Genomic DNA, 22,193 nt, shown 5'->3' on the forward strand with positions numbered 1-22,193 from the left:
TGGAACTGTAATTAAAAAACCCAAATAAATTAAAATTTTAATTTAAGAATACGATAAATTCAAAAGTAACCTCAATTTGACACAAATTGCAGCCTTTCGACACCCTTCCAAAAGCAACATTTCACGCAGAAGATGAAGCTAAAGTGTCGCAGTTTCGCCGAAATGCACTTCGGCGATGGAATGCAATTTCGTGCAAATGTTTGTTTGCTTGAACACTTGCACACAGCTCCTGGAGAAGATGGGGGTGGTGTCAAGTTGCCTTTATTGCATTTCACGGGGAAGACTTTGATAGAAGCAGCGAAGAAGATTATAGTTATTCAGATCGCTTCCTCTGTCTTTAAGTGCACGTTGCAGTGCTGCGTCGAGTGGTTTCGGGGTGCAATTACGTGACGAAAGTTGGAATTGAATTACGAAACCTGGCTCTTTGCAGGCGTGTTGCTGTTGACAAAGTTGGCAAAGTTTCACTTACGGGGAATTAGTTTTGAAGATTTCTGCAGTTTTAGAGATATCCGAGTTAAACAAACAATTCTTCTTTAATTTTATTTATTTTAAATTTAAATTAAGTTTTACTGCTCAACATCGTCTCCAACAGCATCCAATTGCCAATGCCAACACACCATCTAATCGTGTCATTTCTGCTCTATTTCCCTCCTGTTTCATTCACAGCCTATTTTCCGACCTGAAATCGCTAGCCGGCACGGCCCTGCTCAGTCTGCTGGCGTCCCTATTTATGAGCCAGCTGCTGTTTGTGATCGGCGTGGGTGGCGTTCAGGTGAGTTTTCGGTCTGACTGGTCCAAAATCCTGACCCTGTAACCTGAGAACCCCCGACCCCCTCCCTCCAACTCCCTGGATTCGGAAACAAGGTCGTGTTTATTGCCTTTTTTGATACTGTACAAATACCAGAGACCCCGTACCAGAGTGCCGTTCTTGTCTCGGCCATGCTTCGTTGAAGCTTGAATCAGAGCAAATTTCATTGACAGTTCCGGGAAAGGAAAAAGATTTACTGAGTGGATGCTCTGGAGAGGGCTCGCAAAGAGGTGTTGTAAATATAGAAAAGCGTTCTGCTTGGAAGAAATATGATTTCGTCTCCGATCATGAATGTTTCAGATAAATGTATAAAACATCTTTTATAATTCTTCTACTCTGTCAATTCACAAGAACTCAGAAATAAATTTATTTATTCGCATGTTGTGTGCTAAATATGGTTTTAAACGCAGGAAGATGCATTTCAAACTATTTTATGTTAATTGGACTTCAAATTTCATACAATTTTTAAAGCTTTTTTAAAAATTAAATGTTTTATCCTTTGGTTTATTGGGTAACTTTGAAAAATGTTTGCTACAACCTAACGTGAGGAAAACTTTGAAAACAATAGTTTTTTTTTAAATACTAAAATTTCCCTTTTGCTGAAAACAATGCCAACAAACTAAATAGTTTGTTTTTATATTTATTATTATTATATTTTACTTATTTTATTGCTTGTACTTTTGGTGAATCTATTGCTTAAGGTTTGCTTCGTTTTTAAACATATTTTAGCAAATTACCCCTCTAAAACCCAACCCCGCCTCTAGACGGGCTGCTATTCTAAAATCACCAAAAATTCATTTTACAATTAATTTTTGAAAAAAAGAACTCTTAATTTTTTCGATAATTTTAGGATTGTAAGTTTGACTTGTTTTATGTTACTTTGCCAATGTTTTTAAAATAGTAGTTTATGCAACAAATTGCAAAATGTGGATTTTTTCAGCACGAGTCGTACATTTATCCAACGAGGTTCACCGAGTTGGATAAATACGAAGAGTGCTGAAAAAATCAAGTTTTGCAACGAGTTCCATTCAACATTTTTTGCAATTCCAAAAAACACACACTGAGTGAAATTTTAAGTCAAATTTTCATGTATTTTGTCAATAAATCGTTTAAATCAAAAAAATGTTGAAAAGTGTTACTTTTTGAAACAAGTGCTTTTTTTCAACTTCAGCACCCATTTGAGTGTTGAAAAGTAGAACTTTTCAGCATTTATTTTGAAAAGTGTTGCTATTCGATTCTGTTATTTTTGGTACAGAAAAGTAAGCTATTTCGTCGTTCAAGAATGACAGGAAAAGTGAGTAGTTTCAAGACGGAATTGCAAAAATGTAATTTTTTGAGGGATCGACTTTGACTGTGTTTTTACTAACATTTCCTACATTTTAAACTAAAAAAAATTAGGCAGTAATTTTTGTAGTGTCCTAGACAATGCCTCTTTGCATTTTTCTACAATTTGAATGATAATGGCACCATTTAATAGCAGAAAATGTGAAAAACAAAGAAAAAATAAACAAACATCAACTAAACATGATAAATGCAAATTAAAATACTAAAACTGAAACAAGAAAAACATAGGGGGAGAGGGGGTAATATGCACTCCCTAAGGGAAAACTGTGATTTCTCAACCATAACATCAATTCTGTGGAAGAATTTTGTTAGATGTTCTAAAACAACTATTATTCTTCGTCACCCATGTGTAAAAACTCTTGAAACCCCCTCAAAATTGTTTAAAAAAGCATATTTCTAAAAATATTTTTGATTCATTCCAAACAATCATGCGGGGCAAAATGCACCGAGTAAAAGCAGTTTTCATTAGTCACCACTAGATGACACCGCTGTTTTTACAAAGGATCATCACAGCGGTGCATTTTGCCCCGAAAACGTTTATTACATGAAATTTAATTTTAAAATACATTTTTTAATGTTTTTGGACTCATCTATCTATAGAATAATGAAGATTGTGGTAAAAACTATATAAAAAAACACTTAAAATATCAATAATACTTTTTATATTGTCCAAAAATCATATTGGAAGTTCAATCAAAATTAGATCAAAACACCAAATTTTAAAGTTTTGCAAAAAACTTTGGCTGTTTTTATCCTACCATGCTCAAACTTTTCCAGCATAGTTTTACAATGTTAAGCATCCAATTTCTATGATTTTTTTCCCAGGAAAATTCTTCCTAATATCGAGAAAAGCTGGGGGTGCGTTTTGCCCCGGGGGTGCATATTACCCCCTCTCCCCCTAAATCAAGAGAAGTAAAGATTTTCGTCAAACAAAAGTTGCTCAAAATGATCTCCTGAAAACGTAAAATAATAAAGCTGCCGAAAAAAAAATTTGGGTTAAATTTCTAAAATTTCTAAATACAATAAAAAAATGATCCATCGTAAATTCAGCAGATGAAAATTTTACAAAATTAAAAACCATTTATTTTCACATGGAATATTTTGTATCACGGGTTTTATTTTGTTCTATGATCATCTGTTAACTTTTACACTAACTGCCATGTACAAAATTATTCTAAAATAAAAAATAGTTGCGTGCATTTCAAGAAAATTTTAAAGTACCGTGGAATTCCAATATTGCCTTTTACGTCCTGTAAAAAATGCAGAATGGTTCTGTTGAATAAGGAATTCTTTGGCAAAATTTCAAAAATAATAAATTGCTCATAACTAAAAGCTTATAGAAAATACCAGATGTAAACGGACTTTCGTTGAAAGCAGCATCAATTTTTTAACTTTTTCTCAAACCAGCAATTAAACGAGTCAAGGACTCAATAACTGATGATGACACAACCACTTTGTAGCGAAACGCCTTCCCCCTTCCAAAAAGGGGCCCAATTTTACGATGATCGCATTTTAATGCAAGTACCACCTGCCTAATGAGCTTAAATTTGTAACACTTGCGCCGTTCGTAAAATATTATTAAGCAAAAAAAACGCTCACGCAAAAAGAGTTCAAGGTGGGGGGAAGGAAAGGCTTCCTCCAGGAAAATTATCTTTCACACTCCGGGAAAAGTGTTCGTCGTCGTCGTCGGCGTCAACGTCGGATGTATTTTATGTCGGGTGGGAAAATGAGTGAGAGAGTGCAAAAAAAACTGGAAGAAAAGTGCGGTAAACAGCGCGCGATGGGGATTGGGTTGCGGAGGGAAGGTTCACAGCTTCTCCATTAACCTTAATGGAAGGCAATTTTTACCATTTCCCAGACACACTTCCCTTCCGCCTTCGCCCGATCCCAAACTGAGTGGTTGGTTGACTGACTGACTGACTGGCAGTCTGAGCAGCAGCAGCAGCAGCCGGTTCGGAGCCTTTGACTGACACTGTCAATTCCGTTTTCTTGCATATTTTAGGGTTCCTCGATTGCGCTGGTTAAATCATGCTGGGCACAAGATTGATCAAATTAAGGGGTTGGATTGAGTAGGCAGAGTCGGGGCTGGGAATAGAATCGCTGAGTGATATGTTTCTGGCAAACACATGTTTAAAATTGGAAGCTCCAAAATACAGATTGTTACATATGTATAATTATTTGGAATGATTTTGAAGAATCGGAAACAGTGGAAATTGTTATTAAATCGTATAACTATTTAATTAAGTGCAGTTAATTAATTAATTAAAAATGTCTTTATTAAACTTTCTTATAATAATTACATTTCATTTACATTCTAAGTGGTATGGCTACATGCTCTTCATTTTTGTTTAGAGGGTGTCGAGCGGGAATTCCCGGGAAATCGATCATTTTTGGACCTCTCGATTCCCGGGAAATTTAGACGAGACTCCCGGGAAATTTTGAAATTATGAATATCGAAGCAAAATTATATTAACTCATCAGAAAAAAACATTTGAAAAATTCTAAATTATTTAGATCATTAGTTTTCAAAATTTCGATGTTCAGGTTGGAATAAACCAATGCATCCCTTTATATTCTTTTATTCAGAAAGTGTAAATTTTAACTTATCAAACACCTATAAATACCGTAAAACGGGGTGACTTTGATAGCCGGGGTGACTTTGATAGGTTTGAGAATTTTCCGAAAAATGAAGAGTACATCTCAAATACGTACGGAATGGTATTGAATCATACAGACCGTGGTAGAGAAGTGTTCAAAGTACCTTAAGAAAAACATTTCATAAAATTTTGAAAAGTGTAAAAAGTTAGTTAACTATATTTAAGAAAATGTTGATGAAAAACATTATTTAAATCTTCTCAAAGTGTCATGTTTTTCTCAACGAACGTAATTTTGAATCGGAAAACGGAATGCATTTTCGGATTTTTTGGACAATTTTCCACTAGGAGAAGGTTGAATAAGTTTGTAAATAATAAATATTATGTGTTTTTGAAACATAAATAAACAAAAATCTTTTGTTTCATAGGCATTTTCAGTTGAACAAATTTCATATAAAATGTGAAAACTTTTGATTTCTGCTCCTAATTCAGTTTTAAATGCAATATTAATCGATAATTTTATAAACATATCAAGTTTTAACGAATTTCAGGCTAAATTCTGACTTTTAAACAATTTTACCTGAAATTTATATGTATTTTGTTAAAAAGCTTATAAACTTAGTTAACTAAATATAAACATTGATTTTTTCCTAAAAAACTAAATTAGCAAACTTAGTAATGTTACATTTGACGTAAAAATAAAGTTTGAACACCTTAAATCTGATTTAAACAAGAAAAACTATGACTATCAAAGTCACCCCGGAATTCAAAATAAGAATTTTTAACGTAACTATTTTTTAAAACACTATTGAAAAAACTTTTTTTCAAAAATGGTATATGGACCATATGTGGGCTACCCCAGTACATGTTTTAAAAATAATAATCTCAAGACAAGCCTTACCAGTTGGAAAATATTCCAAAAATAAATTGAAATCCTATCAAAGTCACCCCGGTTTACGGTACTTATAAATTCACCTAAATGCACTGTTATTATTACTGATATTGTTTCTATTTATTATTTCTAAGAGGGAAAAAACTTTGTCATAAGCTAATTTTTAGCCGCATGAGACAATTAAGATTTTTTCAATTAAGAATTAAGAATTTGGACGTTTGTGGAAATATTGGGCCTGTTTAATATAGCCGGAAACAGGTTCGTGGTCTAGCGCAAAAATGACTAGACAACCATTAGTCCATCCATCACCCAAAACAAAAGAAATGCCGCTATTTTACAAGAAATTGGCCAAAATGGCCTTCATGGCTTTTATTAAACTTTCCCCCCCAAGATGTACTTAAAACTAAATGGCGAACTTACTCACTATTTGGCGGTACTAATCCTAGATGTTGTAGTGTATGTCAGTGTAGGTGTGTATCCCTCGGCGCAATGCTTGGATGGTCCATTCCCGGCCTCGACCAGGTCTGGTCCGTACAACATACCAGCTAGACATCACGCGGGACGACCAGGCAGCGCACTTGACACGCCGCACACCCGCCATTTCACAAAAATGTGAAAATAGAATATAGGCCTACACACGGGCTCGAAAGGGTTGTATGTAACAATAGCGAACATGGACGGGTAGCAATTCTCCATTGGAGTAAGATGCACAAAAGAATCCATACCGATCTCTTAATCCTCATGGCGGAACTCTCCAGCGCCATTACGTCCCTCGAAGAATCCAGATCCAGGTAGTGTCCCCTTCCTCGCGTCCTCAGCAGTCGAATTCACAAGATTAGAACACGCTTCACCACCCACGCACTATCCTACACCAACCTTCGCTCAACGATCACACTTGCCTAGCCGGCGATCCTTCCTTTCTTGTTCAATCCAGCGGCACGATGGCTTGGCCGCTTCGGTTAACTTACCCTAGATCAGCACTAGATAGTTGAGGCAAATGTGATTAAGTGGAAATCAAACACTGACTAAAATCCTTACGTCACGAGTGAGATCAGAAAGTGGCACTTCACATAAATAGTTTACTCGAACGTGGCGATCTCCTTTATGGTTAACACGCAACTGGTAACAATCTTGCGTTTGTGTTTGGTTTTATCGAGTTTGTTCTTCTCGCGCGTAATTCACCACAGCACGATCGCGAGCTGTTATCAGCGAGAGTGAGTGGTTGGGTGATAGGGTTACTTGTACAGGAAAACAGTAAAGTTGTACCGGTTCGATGATTTTCTACGATGTCCCATGTTTTTGGTCCAATTGAGCTATTGTCATTCGTTCATATTGAAGAAGATTTAGTCGTAAAATGATTTGCAGCAATTTTACCGCCGAAGAAACAGTTTGGAGTAGTAGACTTTCATTGACCGGCCTGTGGTCGTTTTACCCTTTCGAGAGCCCAATCTCGTGAGAACACAAGATGAGTGATAAGAGATAAGTGAAGTTGTCTCCGATGAGCCTTTCAAGTGTGTTCGGACTTGCGTATGCAACACACGATCAACTACCAATTGGCAATAGTTGACCTTTACGACGATGGGTTCTGTTGTGCTGATGTGAGTGTAGTGGTTATAAATATAATTGGAATAACCCCATTTAAATTGCCTTGAGATCAGATCATGGTAACGGTGGTACAAACACTGTCGCATGTTATACTTAGCAGGTGACAACTTTTCGAAATAAGTTTAATTTCCATATCCTCTCTCGAGCATAGCAATTCTCATGATCTAGTTTTTTTTTCAATTGGGTACTAAAGCCCTATGTCAATTTTTATGTACATTAATAAAAAAACACAATTAAAAACCGTTTCTGATCATTTTATTATTTTTTTTCATTTTATTCAAATTATTGACAAGACAACATTTTTTCGATGGATCAACTATGGTTCCCTTGGAACGAGCTGTCAAGTTGGACCTTTTCTGTCATGAAGTTAATTTTTAAAAATTTTAAAAATTGAACTAAAAATCTATTTTTGCAATTCCGTCGTGAATCTACTTACTTTTCCTGTCATTTTTGAACGACGAAAAAGCCTACTTTGCTGTACCAAAAATAACAGAATCGAATAGCAACACTTTTCAAAATAAATGCTGAAAAGTTCTACTTTTCATCACTCAAATGGGTGCTGAAAAGTGGAACTTACGCATTTACGCATTTGTTTTGAAAAGTAACACTTTTCAACATTTTTTTGATTTAAACGATTTATTGACAAAATACATGAAAATTTGACTTAAAATTTCACTCAGTGTGTGTTTTTTGGAAATGCAAAAATGTTGAATGGAACTCGTTGCAAAACTTGATTTTTTCAGCACTCTTCGTATTTATCCAACTCGATGAACCTCGTTGTATGACTCGTGCTGAAAAAAACCTTTTTTTGCAACTTGTTGCATAATAGTAGTTTATGCAACAAGTTGCAAAAAGAGGATTTTTTCAGCACGAGTCGTACATTTATCCAACGAGGTTCACCGAGTTGGATAAATACGAAGAGTGCTGAAAAATCAAGTTTTGCAACGAGTTCCATACAACATTTTTTGCAATTCCAAAAAACACACACTGAGTGAAATTTTATGTCAAATTTTCATGTATTTTGTCAATAAATCGTTTAAATCAAAAAAATGTTGAAAAGTGTTACTTTTCAAAACAAGTGCTGAAAAGTTCAACTTTTCAGCACCCATTTCAGTGCTGAAAAGTAGAACTTTTCAGCATTTATTTTGAAAAGTGTAGCTATTCGATTCTGTTAATTTTGGTAAAGAAAAGTAGGCTATTTCGTCGTTCAAGAATGACAGGAAAAGTACGTAGTTTCATGACGGAATTGCAAAAACTACTATTTTAATCCTTTGAGGTCGTTCAAAAGGTCATTGTACTCAGAAAAATAAGCTTTATCGTTGTGAACAATAATATCACAAATTTAAGCTTAATTTTATGACTAAATTCTAAGTAAGTTAATTTTGCTGTATCAAGGTAATTTTCTCTATCGATGACAATAAGTCATTTTGTGTTTCCAATTAATCTCTTTTAACACTGGAACGCCCAACGCATGCCCAACTTGCACGGACGCGCAAGCCTCCCAAAAAAAAGCTTCAACTCAATGGTTTTAGGGAATTTTTCAACCAATCGGGACGATGTTTCCAGTGATTTGTAAGAATGTCTAGATGATCCTAAAATTTTACAGAACTTGATTTGAACAAATCTGTAATTTCTGGGACCGAAAACATCGTTCCACCTTTTTTCAAAACGACTTCCTCCACGGATTTTTTGGCAAATTTTTTTACACGCGAAAAAAAAGTTGGAACGATGTTTTTGATCGCAGAAATTACAGATTTGATCAAATTAAGTTCTGCAAAGTTCTAGAATCATCTAGACATCCTGATTGGTTGAGTTATGTCTGAGAACCATTGAGTTGAAATTACCGTTTCAACTTTTTTGGAGACTTGGGCGTTGGAATGTTAAATCATATTAAAAAAACTCTGGAAATCTTTGTAAAGTTAATGTCCACAACATGTGAATATTTGGCTTTCCTGATAACTATTTCTTTAATGATTATTTACAGTTGACATAAAAAAAAAAAATAAAAAATGTTGTTATGAGTCTTTATTAATCATATTGTGCGAATAAGGATTCGCTGACTTTTCAATCCACAGTCACAAAAGCTCAAAAAACGATCATATATTTGCAGATTTAGAAAAAAAAATAGGTAGACAGTTCCCGAAAATTATGAGGTTCTAATTAACGTTTCATTGAATAAGTACGAATTAATTGTAACTGAATTCATTGAAAAGAAAAACATTTATAACTTTTCTTCATAAATTATTGGCTTTATTGGCAAATTTAAAAAAAAAAACTCCCGGGTCCCGGGAATTCCCGGGAAATTGCCAAATTCAACTCTCGATTCCCGGGAAATTGAAAATCTCGAGAATCGTCACCCTCTACACACAATTGATAACTATTTAAGGAATAAAAAAAATTCTACTGTTTCATCGAGGATTTTTTATTAAACACTTCATTTGATCTAAAGAAATAAAATGTAAAGTATTTCCGCACACCAATTTTTGTTTTACTGAAATTCAGTAAAGTTTAACTGAATTTTCATCTACTGAATTTACAGAATTCTCAGTTAACGGATATTAGTCGCTTTGACAGATGATTTACTGAAATTTCAGTAAAATGGTTGTCAAACAACTGAAATTTCAACAAAAGTAACGTCAAATTATTTTTCTGAAAATTCAGTAATTTTCTTGTGGCAATATGACAGATCATTTGCTGAAGATTCAGCAATCGTTGCTGGTATTTCAGTTATCAAAATTGGATTTTGCTTGTAATTGAAAATGTTTCCAGTACTGTTATTTATACATTTATTTCATCAACCGTCCAAACCTAAAAAAGGATGGTTAGCATCGAGGCATTTGTTATTAACATTTTTCTTGCCTTGGTTTCCAAAGATCACAATACGAAATTAAAAAACACAACATGTTAAAAGAGGATTTTCTCTCGGCAGCATCCAAACAAAAAGTCATAAGTGACATTTCAGTTTGACAGATATGCAGTCACTGATTTTTCAGCAATGTTTTTGTTCATTACTGAATTTTAGCAAAAGTGATGATTACTGAATCGCATTCATTTAATTACGTTACTGAAATGGCAATTCAAATTTTGCTGTGCTTACTGTAATTTATATTTAAACTTTTCAAGCAGACTTTCATAAAAGCTTTTTGGGAATTTTTACCTTCACTTTTTTTAGATTATATTGAGAATGTATTTAAAAGTAACTGTGAATTTTTGAACATTTTCAAAATTGTAACTTGATACAGAATAAGATTATTTAGTTCTATCTTTTGTGGGTTGCCCTTTGATAAACATGAGCAGTCAAAGAAAAAATGGTTCAACAATTTTGGAATCATAGACAGCAACAATTTTTATGTTTATTTAACAAACCACATTCTTTGTGTTTGGAATTTCAATCCTTTCACAATAAGTTAAAAACAAAAGGGTAGATAATTTTTTTGAAAATTTTACAAGATAGCAATGGAACGAAAATGGATGTGAATCACTAATCTGTGCAAGGATTTATGGTGTAATAACTCTTTTCCATTTTATCTGATAATTATTCTTATTTTTAATATTGACTATTTTCCAAACTAAAGAAATAAGGCTTCGCAAAAATATAATACGCTTGACAAACCAACCAAGAGTTTAAATAATGAGCAAATCAAAAAAATACAAAAGCTATATTAATTTCATTGACATCCCTAGTCAAATCTCGTAGAAAGCCATTGCGCTCGCGATTCCGCCACCATTTTCTCACCTGTCAGTACGGATGTCACTTTTACTTTACCTTTACGGGTTGTGTGTGTGTGCTGTGTATGTGCGCTAGCTGCCAGGTCAGGTGCACTACGAGCCTGGCCCGAACGGGGCAAAACTTTACCACGTGCTGGGCCGCGACCTCCACGGAAGAAGAGTGACAGGCTCCACGGATACGTCACGACGCTTACTTCCCTGATGACATTAGGCACTGTGAAAAAAAATAATTTTGCGGGTAATTTTAGTATCTCGACATTGAGTTGAGAATCTGTTTTTTTGTTTTTGCTGTGCATAGCTAGTGGAACGAGGTTAGATTCCACGGTCTACCCCGGGAAGGATTGGTTGCGATTCCTCGACGTTGATAGTGATAAATTGCTTTTCTCACGAACATTTTCCCTTGTCTCACGGTTACCTGCTTTCAGGCATCAGCTAAGTGTGTTACGTGACAACTTAACGCATTGACACGTGGCAGTTGTGCTCAATCGTGATATGAAATAGATTAGATCAGTGCAGCAAGGTGCAGCCAGCAGCTGTTGGCTATTTTGCTCAATTCAATCAGCAAAATGGATTTAGCACAGCTTGACGGCATGAGCTCAAAGGCAGCTGATAAGCTTAAAGTCTTTGATTTGATCTAAACGGGCTTGGCAACCAAAGAAGTCTTCATCTCTTGTTGTTTATTTCGAAAATAGATTTAAATGGAATTTAATCAGCCCCCGACAAACAGCTCCTCGAGTTTCTAGATAACGAAACCGGCTTCTGCCAACTCCAGCTAAAATCCAGTTTCCAACAGTTAATTCAAACTTTCACCGAAACTTATCTCCAACCCAGTAGTTGCGTCAACTTGCCGGTAAACAATGTTTCTAAAACTTTCCTCGCGCTGAGCCCACCAGCGACAGGAAGCAAAACCCAACGCGGGCCCAACTTTCAGCCAACAGCCGGAAAATTACATCTTTTGTAGACTTTTCTCATTAACTCGCTAGTGCGCGTCGCTGGCAGCTTCCGGAAATGAAATGAGTTACGAAGAAGATAGGAAAATGGACCCGGTTTCCGGTGATACTTTTTCCACTCACTTTGGCGCGTGGCGTTGCGTTTAGATCAACTGTTGATGGCTGTCGAACCCCGGAAAAGGAGAAGCAAAAAAAATACGTCAGAGTTGATGGTCTAAGCCGGAAACACTATTGTGCGGTGTTTTCTTTGCGCTTCGATTCTAAGTCCGTTTCCGGTGATTGGACGTAGCAGGAAATGAAAATAGATTTTGCTGTGACGCGGATCACGAACTCAATGCCGGTTGGAACGTTTTGACGAAGCTTTCAAAGATGGTTGAAATGGTTGTTACAATTTTATTGATAGTTTTTGACGCATCTTGAATTGAATAACTTCATAGCAACACACACATTTAATTGACTTAAGATTAGTAGGAAGCAGTGCGTCGAAAAAATGTGAATTTTGATTTTTTGGGGATTTTAGTTTTATATGACAAATTTTTAACTGACTTGAACTTCTAGCTGAAAAGTTTTCAAATAGTTTTTAATGTAACAATTCTTACAGAAATTTCTCACTTTCAAATCGTTTTTTGGATTTTACAAATTCGTTTTGTTAGTTAAAATAAAATCTATTAAAATATAGTTAGAATAAGGTATTTTTCTAATGAGTTTAGAGTGATAGTAACTAGTGCGTCCATCCTAGGATTTCCGGGGAATTTTTAAATTGAAACAATATTTCTTGATCAAATTTTCAAAATGATAGGACTGCGTAGGTTGTTTTGAAAATTTACTCTAGATTTCCTTTTTTGATGAGGAAATTCCGATTAATTAATTAATTAATCAAAAATATCCAAAAATAGTGCTTTTAAAGTTTTCCTGTCGCATAAGAAATCATAAACAAGGAATATTTAATCTGAATGACAGTGGGATAAGGATTGTAGTTATTTTTTAATTCAATAAATTAAACAAAAATCAAGATTGTTTTTATTTGAAGCTATCAAAAAATGATATTCTTGATCAGATTGTGGTCTAGATCTGGGTGATGAATAGAGAGAATGCGTAACGTGATTTTTGAATGATCCCACTTTGCTTACACCTACAAAGTTGGAGGCTGTTCAAGCACAAGCATGACTTTTTTTCTTTCTGGTTAATGAGCTGTTTTATAATCAGTTTTGTATAATTTTTGACATTTTTTGCTGGAAAATTGTTTTTACGCTTTAAAAACTTGATTTTACAATTTAAAAACTTAGCACTGTTTAATAACTATAATTTCCAAAACATCCCAGGATTAAAAAAAACTTTTCCCGTTTTATGAGAAAAAAAGAAATATGAAAATTTAAATTACAAGTGATAGTTTCAACACTTTAGTGCATAAAGTGTTTCAAAATGCATTTTACACTAGTTCAGTTGTTTTGCAATCATTAGTTTTCAAAAAAAGTAAATTGTGACAAAAACAAAAAAATGGCGAAAAAAACTTTTTGCGACGCATCGAAAATTTTCAAAAAATCAAAAGATGTTTAAAATTCAATATATTCATATGCAAAACCCCAGCTCCTGTTAAGTTCAATCAAGCTCATATTTGCAATTTGAGCTCAGTATGCCCACCGTAACCAGCCCCTGAATGACCGCCAAATTATAATTTTTGTTTAATCCTCCTGAGCAGAGCTGAAAATGTCAGGGCTCCTGACGCGAAAATCGGCGACCCATACACGATTTTTTCAGATCCATTCACTGAATCTCAAAACCGTGACATAAACAAACCCGACTCAGTCGTGAGTGCCCTAGCTCACTGAGCAGCTGCAATGCGAGGCAGTAGTCGACCAACGCTCATTCGACGTTGCACGCACACACATAAAGAATCAAGTTTTTACACAAAAAGTTCGTATTTATGCGTGGAAATGTAATTTTGAATATAAGTTATGGTTGTTTCAAGTGTTTTGCACAGTCTAGAACCATTCAATTGTTTAAAAATAGTCAAAACAGTGTTTAGAGAGGATTTTACGAGTCAGTCATACGACACGAATTGAGTGAGTGTAGCTCATTTTTTCACGTCTCTCATTCTCCAGCAGCCGACCGGCACGAGTCAGGCGGCAGAGGTTGAACGGACACAGTAGGCTTACAGTCAGATGCTAGCAGTGAACTGACATTTTGGTTTACTTCATGTGTACGCTGGGTTGGAAACATTTTGCAGGCCTGCTCCTGAGTTTGATCATAGTAGCTGTTTATAACAGGAATGAGTTAAATGTTGGAGCAATTCCAGCTCAAACCAGAATTTTTTTGGTACTTTTGTACCCGACCCTCTCCGATTTCAATGAAACTTTTTAGACATATTATCTTAGGCCTATATAAGCAATTTTTGTGTATATGGAGCCAATTGTACTCGAAAATAACATTTTAGAAGGGCGTTGGTTATTTAAATATTTTTGTATTTTATAATTTAAAAATAACTGTATCTCGAAAGCCGTTGCATCGTACCAAAAAGTGGTCAAAGATAAACTTGCAGGAATTTTGGCGAGCTTTCCGGTAAAAATACACTGATATAAAAATACACGCCACTTCAATGAGATTTTTAAATTTTTATGTTTAAAAGTTATATTAAAAGGTGATGTCACTATTTTTTATCGTTCAAAATTTTTGAGGAAATAGCGTAAGATGTTACAAAATGACTCACGAAAAATGAAGGATGGTACGTCTCTCCTAAAAAAATATAAAAATCATTTACTAAAACTGTTTTTTGAAAAGTGGTCTAAAAGTCAAAATATTCAAAATCCGATAGTGGGAATCGCTTCCCCAGACAATTTTACATAAAAGTCTGCATATTGACCATTGTTCTTTGTCCAATCCTTGTGAAGATACAGCGGTTTTAAAAATAAAAATGTTGAAAAAATAGGTTTTTGGCAATTTCTATATGACAGACTTGATTTTTCAGTCTGGAAAATATTTTTACCGAAAAGCTCGTCCAATTTCCTATAAGTTTGTTTTCGACAACATTTGAATTGGATGTATCGGCTCACAGATATAAGCTTAATTACATTGCTCATAACTGAAAATAGAATATTTTTTTTTTCAGTGTGGTAGAAACCTAGATAGTAAATAAGGTTACGTAAATATTAAAACGAGTCAAATTAAAAAGCTGTCACATTGGAATGCTGAGAAAATTTCCTATAAGACACATTTCGACGTCGTCGTGCTATCTTGTCGCACCCGCCATTTTGACGTTCCGAGAAAAACGCGTTTTAATGTTTGACCTTGAATATACAAAAGCGAGAGCACGCAATGTAAACAATAACAAACACGTTTTGTTTGGCTGACCATTCTGTGAATTGTCCCAAAGTTTGGTTGAAGTTGGTTGCTGGAGTCCTGAGTTATACACCCAAAATTCAGAGTCGAGATAATCGTTCTCTCAAAATTTATTGAGGGCTCAGTGCCAAAATCGATAGAATAATGGTACCAACTCACACCATCATACCAAATGAGTTCATTCGTTAGTTGAATCAATAAATACCCAACAAGTGTCATACATTGACTTCTGACTTCTCCTTGGTCACCAAGCTGTGGTGGCCGAGGCAGCTAAGTCATTGGATTGATTTGTCAAAGGTCTCTGGTTCGATTCCCGTTGTCGACACTTTTGGTTTTTTGTTTGACGGATGAACTTTTTTTTTGCAAATGAACCTCGAGAGAATAGTTCTATCGCCCATCTCGAGCTGTGTTCTCTGCGTCCGTGAATGGTACCACTATTCTCTCGACTCGAGACCATCATTCTCTCGGACTAGCGCTGCCAGTTTTGGGTGTAATTACAAATGTTTACGGTAGTCTAGCTTGTACGTGCGATAAACGCATCCTGACTTTCCTGGCCTGAAATCCCTTTGGCCTTTTGTCGCACTTACATCAATTTTCATGGAGTGACAAGATAGCACGACAAGATTGAAACTACTTTCATATGTAAAGTGACTAAAATGCACGGAGTTTTTTCGGTTTTTGTTGAATATCTCAGGATTGAAATCGAAATTTGGGGATCTGTGAAGGTCAAAAGGTGAGGCTTTGTGAGCTGCACAAAATGGCGTTCTTAACTCAATTTGGCCCAAAATTCACGTACGACAAGTTAGCACGATGGCGACGATTTGACAGTAGCGATGACTATTTTTTCTCCTTAAGGTTGCCCAGAAAACACGCCGTGCATGACCAAATAGGAGAACAGCATCTAACTCCATCGTGCCTCTAATGTTGCTATATTAGCTCTTTGACGTTCAATTATAGCTCATATAGCTGACGAGAAGAAAATTTCCTCTATTAAAATTTCTTCATGTTGATTTAAATGAGTCCAAAAATTAACACAAAATATCGAAGCTCAGATCACACATATAAACATTTCAAGCAACAACAAAAAACTACACCTCTGGAGTTTTTTTTTTTTTTTTTTTGAAAATGTCCAATAAACCAAATTTCCAGTTTTTGCTTTTTGGGTGTATTTGAAACCACCTTGAGTCAGGGGTATTAAAAAACACCCAAAAAGCAAAAACTAAAAATTTGGTTTATTGGACCTTTTAAAACAAACTCCAGACCCTCACTTTCACTCCAAACACCTAACTATGTCCAAAGTCTTCGTCCAGCAAACTGAAAATCCACAAAACCTCACCCCTCTCGAGTCGGTGTGGCCAGAAGTAACAGGAAATTGGCTGCCTTACAACACCATGAACACCTCCTCCCTTCGTCCTTTCACACCCTGCACGAGTCTTAGCAGGAAATTGATGCCCGAAGCTTTCCAATAAGGCGCTTTTCGTGCGTAAAATTGAAACTTTTTTCTCTGCTTGTGTGTGCTTTAAATGGACTCATCTGCTTTAGCTGCTCACTTGTCTCGTAATATCTCAATTTTACGATCGCTGTTGAAGGCTAGATGTTGGGAAAGTAATACTTAAACAAAATTAGTACCCAACTTTTTGAGAAGACCCTATTTGAACACATTTTAGACCATCGGTGAACCAGACAAATAAACATATTAATTTTGCTAGGTCAAATCTTGTTAGGAGAAGGAAAACGAAACTGAAAAGTACAGTAATTTATCTTCTTTTTCTTTCGTAATGGATCTCAGTCGAATCTCCTCAATTTCGTTGAACATATTTCAGCAACTTTAAATTATCTCCCTGAATATAGACATGAATTCTCCTTCTCAGCCCAAAAGGTCATGAATTCTACTTATCGCTCCCACATTGACCCCACATCACCCCTTAATATACTCAATTTACCACACCAAACTCTCTCCCCCTTTGCAGGACACCGAGCTCTGTCTGTCGCTGTCGCTGGCGTTGCTGTTTATGAAGCTGGCGTCGATGTGTTGGCTGTGCTGCTGCTGTCACCATGCCCTGGTCCTGTTCCGGTCCAACACGAACCTCAACCCCAACCCGGAGCCGAGCATGGGCCGGGCCTTGGCCCACTACAGGTTAGTTTTTTGGAAGGGAAGGGGAAGAGGGGGGGGGGGGGTCACTAACAGTCAGAAACCCAATGTGGTCTTTTTCTCACGAACCTTGGGCGCGCTCCCTGACCGCTGTCAGAGGTCTGTTCCTCGATGTCCTTGGTGCTGGCACGAGTGGACTAGTTTCGGCTGGAGTAGAAGAAAAGGTGGCGAAAATTTATTTGAAAATATTCAAAATTGTTATTATTTTGTTTTTTTTAGGTATTGCTTATAAATGTTCTATTGCTTCAAGATTCAGGAGCAACCAATTTTAGTTTTTTAAGTTCATTTATTTGAATTGACATGAATTCTTACTGAATTTTCATTTCATATCAATTCACTAATTAATAAAAAAAAACACTCAAACGCTCGGGAAGAGAGTTGACCCCTATTTTTTTTTCTTAAAATCTTATAACTTTAGGTAATTAAATGCCTTCGCTTGCAAAAGTTCCAGATTTGCCTATATTTTTAACAGTCAGATGTAAGGTTGCCAGGTTGCCAGATAAATCTGGAAAAATCAGATTTTTCATGTTAAAACCAGAATAAAGATTCTTTCTTCACTTTGTCAGATATTGAAAGATTTTGCCATTTTTTTTTAAATTTATATCCACTTTAAACAAGTTTGTATTATAATGGATGAAGTTAATAGGAAATCTAAAAATTTATAATGTGTTTTTTGAAGGAACTTAACCTTTGACATTTTTGAGGCCATTAAATCATTTAAACCAAATCGATTTTATTTTACTTTTATTTTTATATTTTTTAATCCGGCTCAAACTTTTTTGGTGCCTTCGGTATGCCCAAAGAAGCCATTTTGCATCATTAGTTTGTCCATATGGTTTTCCATACAAATTTGGCAGCTGTGTCATACAAAAATGATATATAAAAATTCAAAAAATTGTACCTTTTGAAGGAATTTTTTGATAAATTTGATGTCTTCGGCAAAGTTGAATGGATAAGCGCTAAACTAAAAAAATATATATACCAGTGATTTTTTTGTGATTTTTAGTTTCATTTTTTGTTGCAAACAAAAACACTATTTTTTCTGATATGTTTTAGGGGACATCAACATTTTCCGACATTTCCAGAATGAGCAAAAAATCTTTGACCGTGTTACGAATTTTTGAATCAATACTGATTTTTTTGAAAAAATCGAATAACTGGTCGCAAAAAATAAATACTACAAAAAATCACAAAATACCGTATTTTTTAAAGTATTTATTTTTTTATAATTTGCAATATGTGCAATATGGGTATCAAACGATTCGAAATTTTGCTTGCAAAATGATGATGAATCATGCATGAAAATTTGATTATTTCTAATCTAATCTAATCTAATCTAATCTAATCAGACCGATGCATGAAAATTTGATTATTTCATTCAAAAACTCTGAAACAGTGAAAATGCATGCACAATTTCTAATCGTTTATAGGCATATTGCGAATTGTAAAAATATGAGTATTTTCGAGAAAATATGACATTTTGTGAAAATTTGTGTATTTCAATCAAAAACTCTAAAAAAGTGAAATGCGTGCAAAATTTTGAATTCATATTGCAAATTATAAAAATTTGAGTACTTTAAAAAAATACGGTATTTTGTGAAAAATTTAGTATTAATGCTTTACAATAAAAAATATATAAAAAATTGCCCACGATATTAGAAAATTTTAGTATTTTCGAGAAAATATTGTATTTTGTAAAAATTTGAGTAGTTCATTAACAAACTCTAAAACAGTGAAAATTTATGCAAAATTTCGAATCGTTTGAACCTGTATTAAAAATTAGAAAATTTGAGTATTTTGCAAATTATAGAAAATTGAGTACTTTAAAAAAAATACGATATTTTGTGAAAATTTTAGAATTTATGCTTTAAAACTTACTAAATCATTAAAAATATATTCTAAGCAAACGCATTGAAAATTTACCATGTCATTAGAAAATTTTAGTATTTTCGAGGAAATACTGTATTTTGTGATAATTTTAGTATTTCATTAAAAAAAACTCTAAAACAGTGAAAATGCATGCTAAATTTCGAATTGTTTGATACCCATATTGCAAACTATAAAAAATTTAGTACTTTAAAAAATACGGTATTTTGTGAAAATTTTTGTATTTATGCTTTAAAACTAACTAAATTAAAAAAAAATGTATAGTCTAAGCAAACGCATTGAAAATTGCCCATGATATTCGAAAATTTTATTATTTTATATAAAATACTGTATTTTGTGAAAATTTGAGTGTTTCATTCAAAAAACTCTAAAACAGTGAAAATGCATGCAACATATCAAATCGTTTGATACCCATATTGCAAATTATGAAAAATTGAGTACTTTCAAAAAAATACTGTATTTTGTGAAAATATTTAAAAGTATTTATGCTTGAAAGCTTACTAAATTATCAAAATATATATTCTAAGCAAACGCATTGAAAATTTACCATGATATTGATGGATTCAGTCCATTAAAGAAAGATTTTTAAAATAAGTTATCGTTCGTCGTCGCGATAAGATAATCACCTGTAGAATTATTATCGTTATCGTTAGACGATAAAATTATCGACGATAATTCTATCGATTGACAACCGTGGTTGATACGACCCTTAGTTGCTGAGATATTGCCATGCAAAGATTTAAAAATAGGAAAATTGATGTTTTTTAAGCCTCACCCAAACAACCCACCATTTTGTAATGTCAATATCTCAGCAACTAATGGTCCGATTTTCAATGTTAGAATATGAAACATTCGTAAAATTTCCCAGGGGTGACAAAAACTTTAAATTAAATGTGTACCAGTCTTAGTAATTTTCTTGATTGTTTGAATTCACTGGGAAGGGTTTACCTTTGATATCACAAATAATATGCAATTTTACCCCTGAAAATGTGTAATTTTAGCACATTCTGATGGAATATTATCTTTTCAGTCTAAAAGGAGGTAAAATAACATCATAAAAGAGAAATCTTCCAAAATAACCTCAAATTATCTCAATTTAAACTGAAAAAGTGGCATTACAGCAGAAAAGTAGTAAAATTACACATTTTCAGAGGTAAAAGTACACATTTTTTCTGACATAAAAGATTTACTCGTTCCCAGATGCAATATTACCATGATTTTTTTACTGTGCAACCTAAAATGTTATTTAACAAAAATCTTCACACCAAAGCTTCTTAAAGATTAAAAATTTTATTAAAAATTGTGATGGGTGAGAGGATTTTTTTCAGATGTCTGGCTTTTTCTCAGAAATATATTAGAAGTATGGGAAAACAATCTAAAATTCTTGAAAAAGCCCCATTTGTTCATTCGACATATTTGTCCATTTTAAACCATTCGTTTTTTCGACCTTATGCCCTTTTGATATTTTGTTGCACATACATTTTGCATAGAGAATCTATAAACAAAATATATAATTAGTATAAATATTTTCTAACTTTCAAATTTCTGACCAGTAATGGAGTATTAAAAAGCATGTTTGATTTTATAAGTGTGACTATTTGTCTGAATTGAAATCTAAGTCTTCTCTCAGCAGGTTGTGCTGAAGGGTTGGGATTAAAGCGTTCTGATTTAATACACAGAAAAAAAATGATGGTAATATTAATCAGGAAATGGTGACTAATTTTGTGACAAAAAAATAATAATTTTACCCCAGAAAATGATGAATTGTCATCAGAGTTTGATGACTATTCATCAGGTTCACATTTTTACACATTTTTTTATGTAATGTTACCCAAAAAAGAGGTAATATTCAACCTACCAAATTTTCAATTCCAAAATTCAACTTTTTTTCTGTGTAGCTTCCTTTATAAATATTGAACCAAATAGGCTTTCAACGAATTCAAAACAATTTCACAAAATTACTTAATTTTTTTGCCATTCCGTCGTGAAACTACTTACTTTTCCTGTCATTCTTGAACGACGAAATAGCCTACTTTTCTGTACCAAAAATAACAGAATCGAATAGCAACACTTTTCAAAATAAATGCTGAAAAGTTCTACTTTTCAGCACTCAAATGGGTGCTGAAAAGTTGAACTTTTCAGCACTTGTTTCGAAAAGTAACACTTTTGAACATTTTTTTGATTTAAACGATTTATTGACAAAATACATGAAAATTTTACATAAAATTTCACTCAGTGTGTGTTTTTTGGAATCGCAAAAAATGTTGTATGGAACTCGTTGCAAAACTTGATTTTTTCAGCACTCTTCGTATTTATCCAACTCGGTGAACCTCGTTGGATAAATGTACGACTCGTGCTGAAAAAATCCTCTTTTTGCAACTTGTTGCATAAACTACTATAATAATTTGAAATTTTGTTTGGTGATATTTGCATAGTTTATAGTTTTTTTTTTTTCAAATATGTCAACACTTGTGTGCGCAAAGATGAAATTTTCCGTCCATTTAAGGTTGAAGAATGTTTTACAAAATATTTGCCATCATTCCAACCAAAGAATCCACTTCGAATTATTAGGTCGTTCCCAAAGTTCTCCTTATCCGCCAGCCTTTATCTTTATGACACCAACAAAAACTTTCACACGTCGTATAATTCCACTTTCATAAACATCCTGTCCCGAACCGCACACGATTTCAAGACTCCTCCAGGTCCAATCAGTGTCACCAATCAATCCGACTCATAAAAACACCGGATCCGGCTTTCGTGGAGCACCTTTTGACTCCATTACCCAACTTCGTGTTCTTCTTCTTCTTTTTCTCTTCCCATATGGTTCGGATTTGATACTATATAACGATAAACTTCCTCCAAGACAGACGGGTGGGGGGAAAAGATCCCAATTCCC

The 22,193-nt window shown here is 34.3% G+C and overlaps 1 protein-coding gene across 6 annotated transcripts in view; it reads left to right on the forward strand.

Moving 5' to 3' along the window:
- The window catches only part of LOC6050393 (latrophilin-like protein LAT-2), a 161,192-nt gene that overhangs the window by 100,791 nt on the left and 38,208 nt on the right, over positions 1 to 22,193 (forward strand). For all 6 annotated transcript variants that reach the window (XM_038264008.1, XM_038264007.1, XM_038264009.1 and 3 more), the window contains 2 exons: positions 667 to 772; positions 17,229 to 17,395. In XM_038264008.1, the coding sequence (XP_038119936.1) occupies positions 667 to 772; positions 17,229 to 17,395 (273 nt within the window). The remainder of the gene's footprint in view (positions 1 to 666; positions 773 to 17,228; positions 17,396 to 22,193) is intronic.

Source organism: Culex quinquefasciatus, chromosome 3, assembly GCF_015732765.1.
Source record: "Culex quinquefasciatus strain JHB chromosome 3, VPISU_Cqui_1.0_pri_paternal, whole genome shotgun sequence".
NCBI classification, from domain to species: domain Eukaryota; kingdom Metazoa; phylum Arthropoda; class Insecta; order Diptera; family Culicidae; genus Culex; species Culex quinquefasciatus.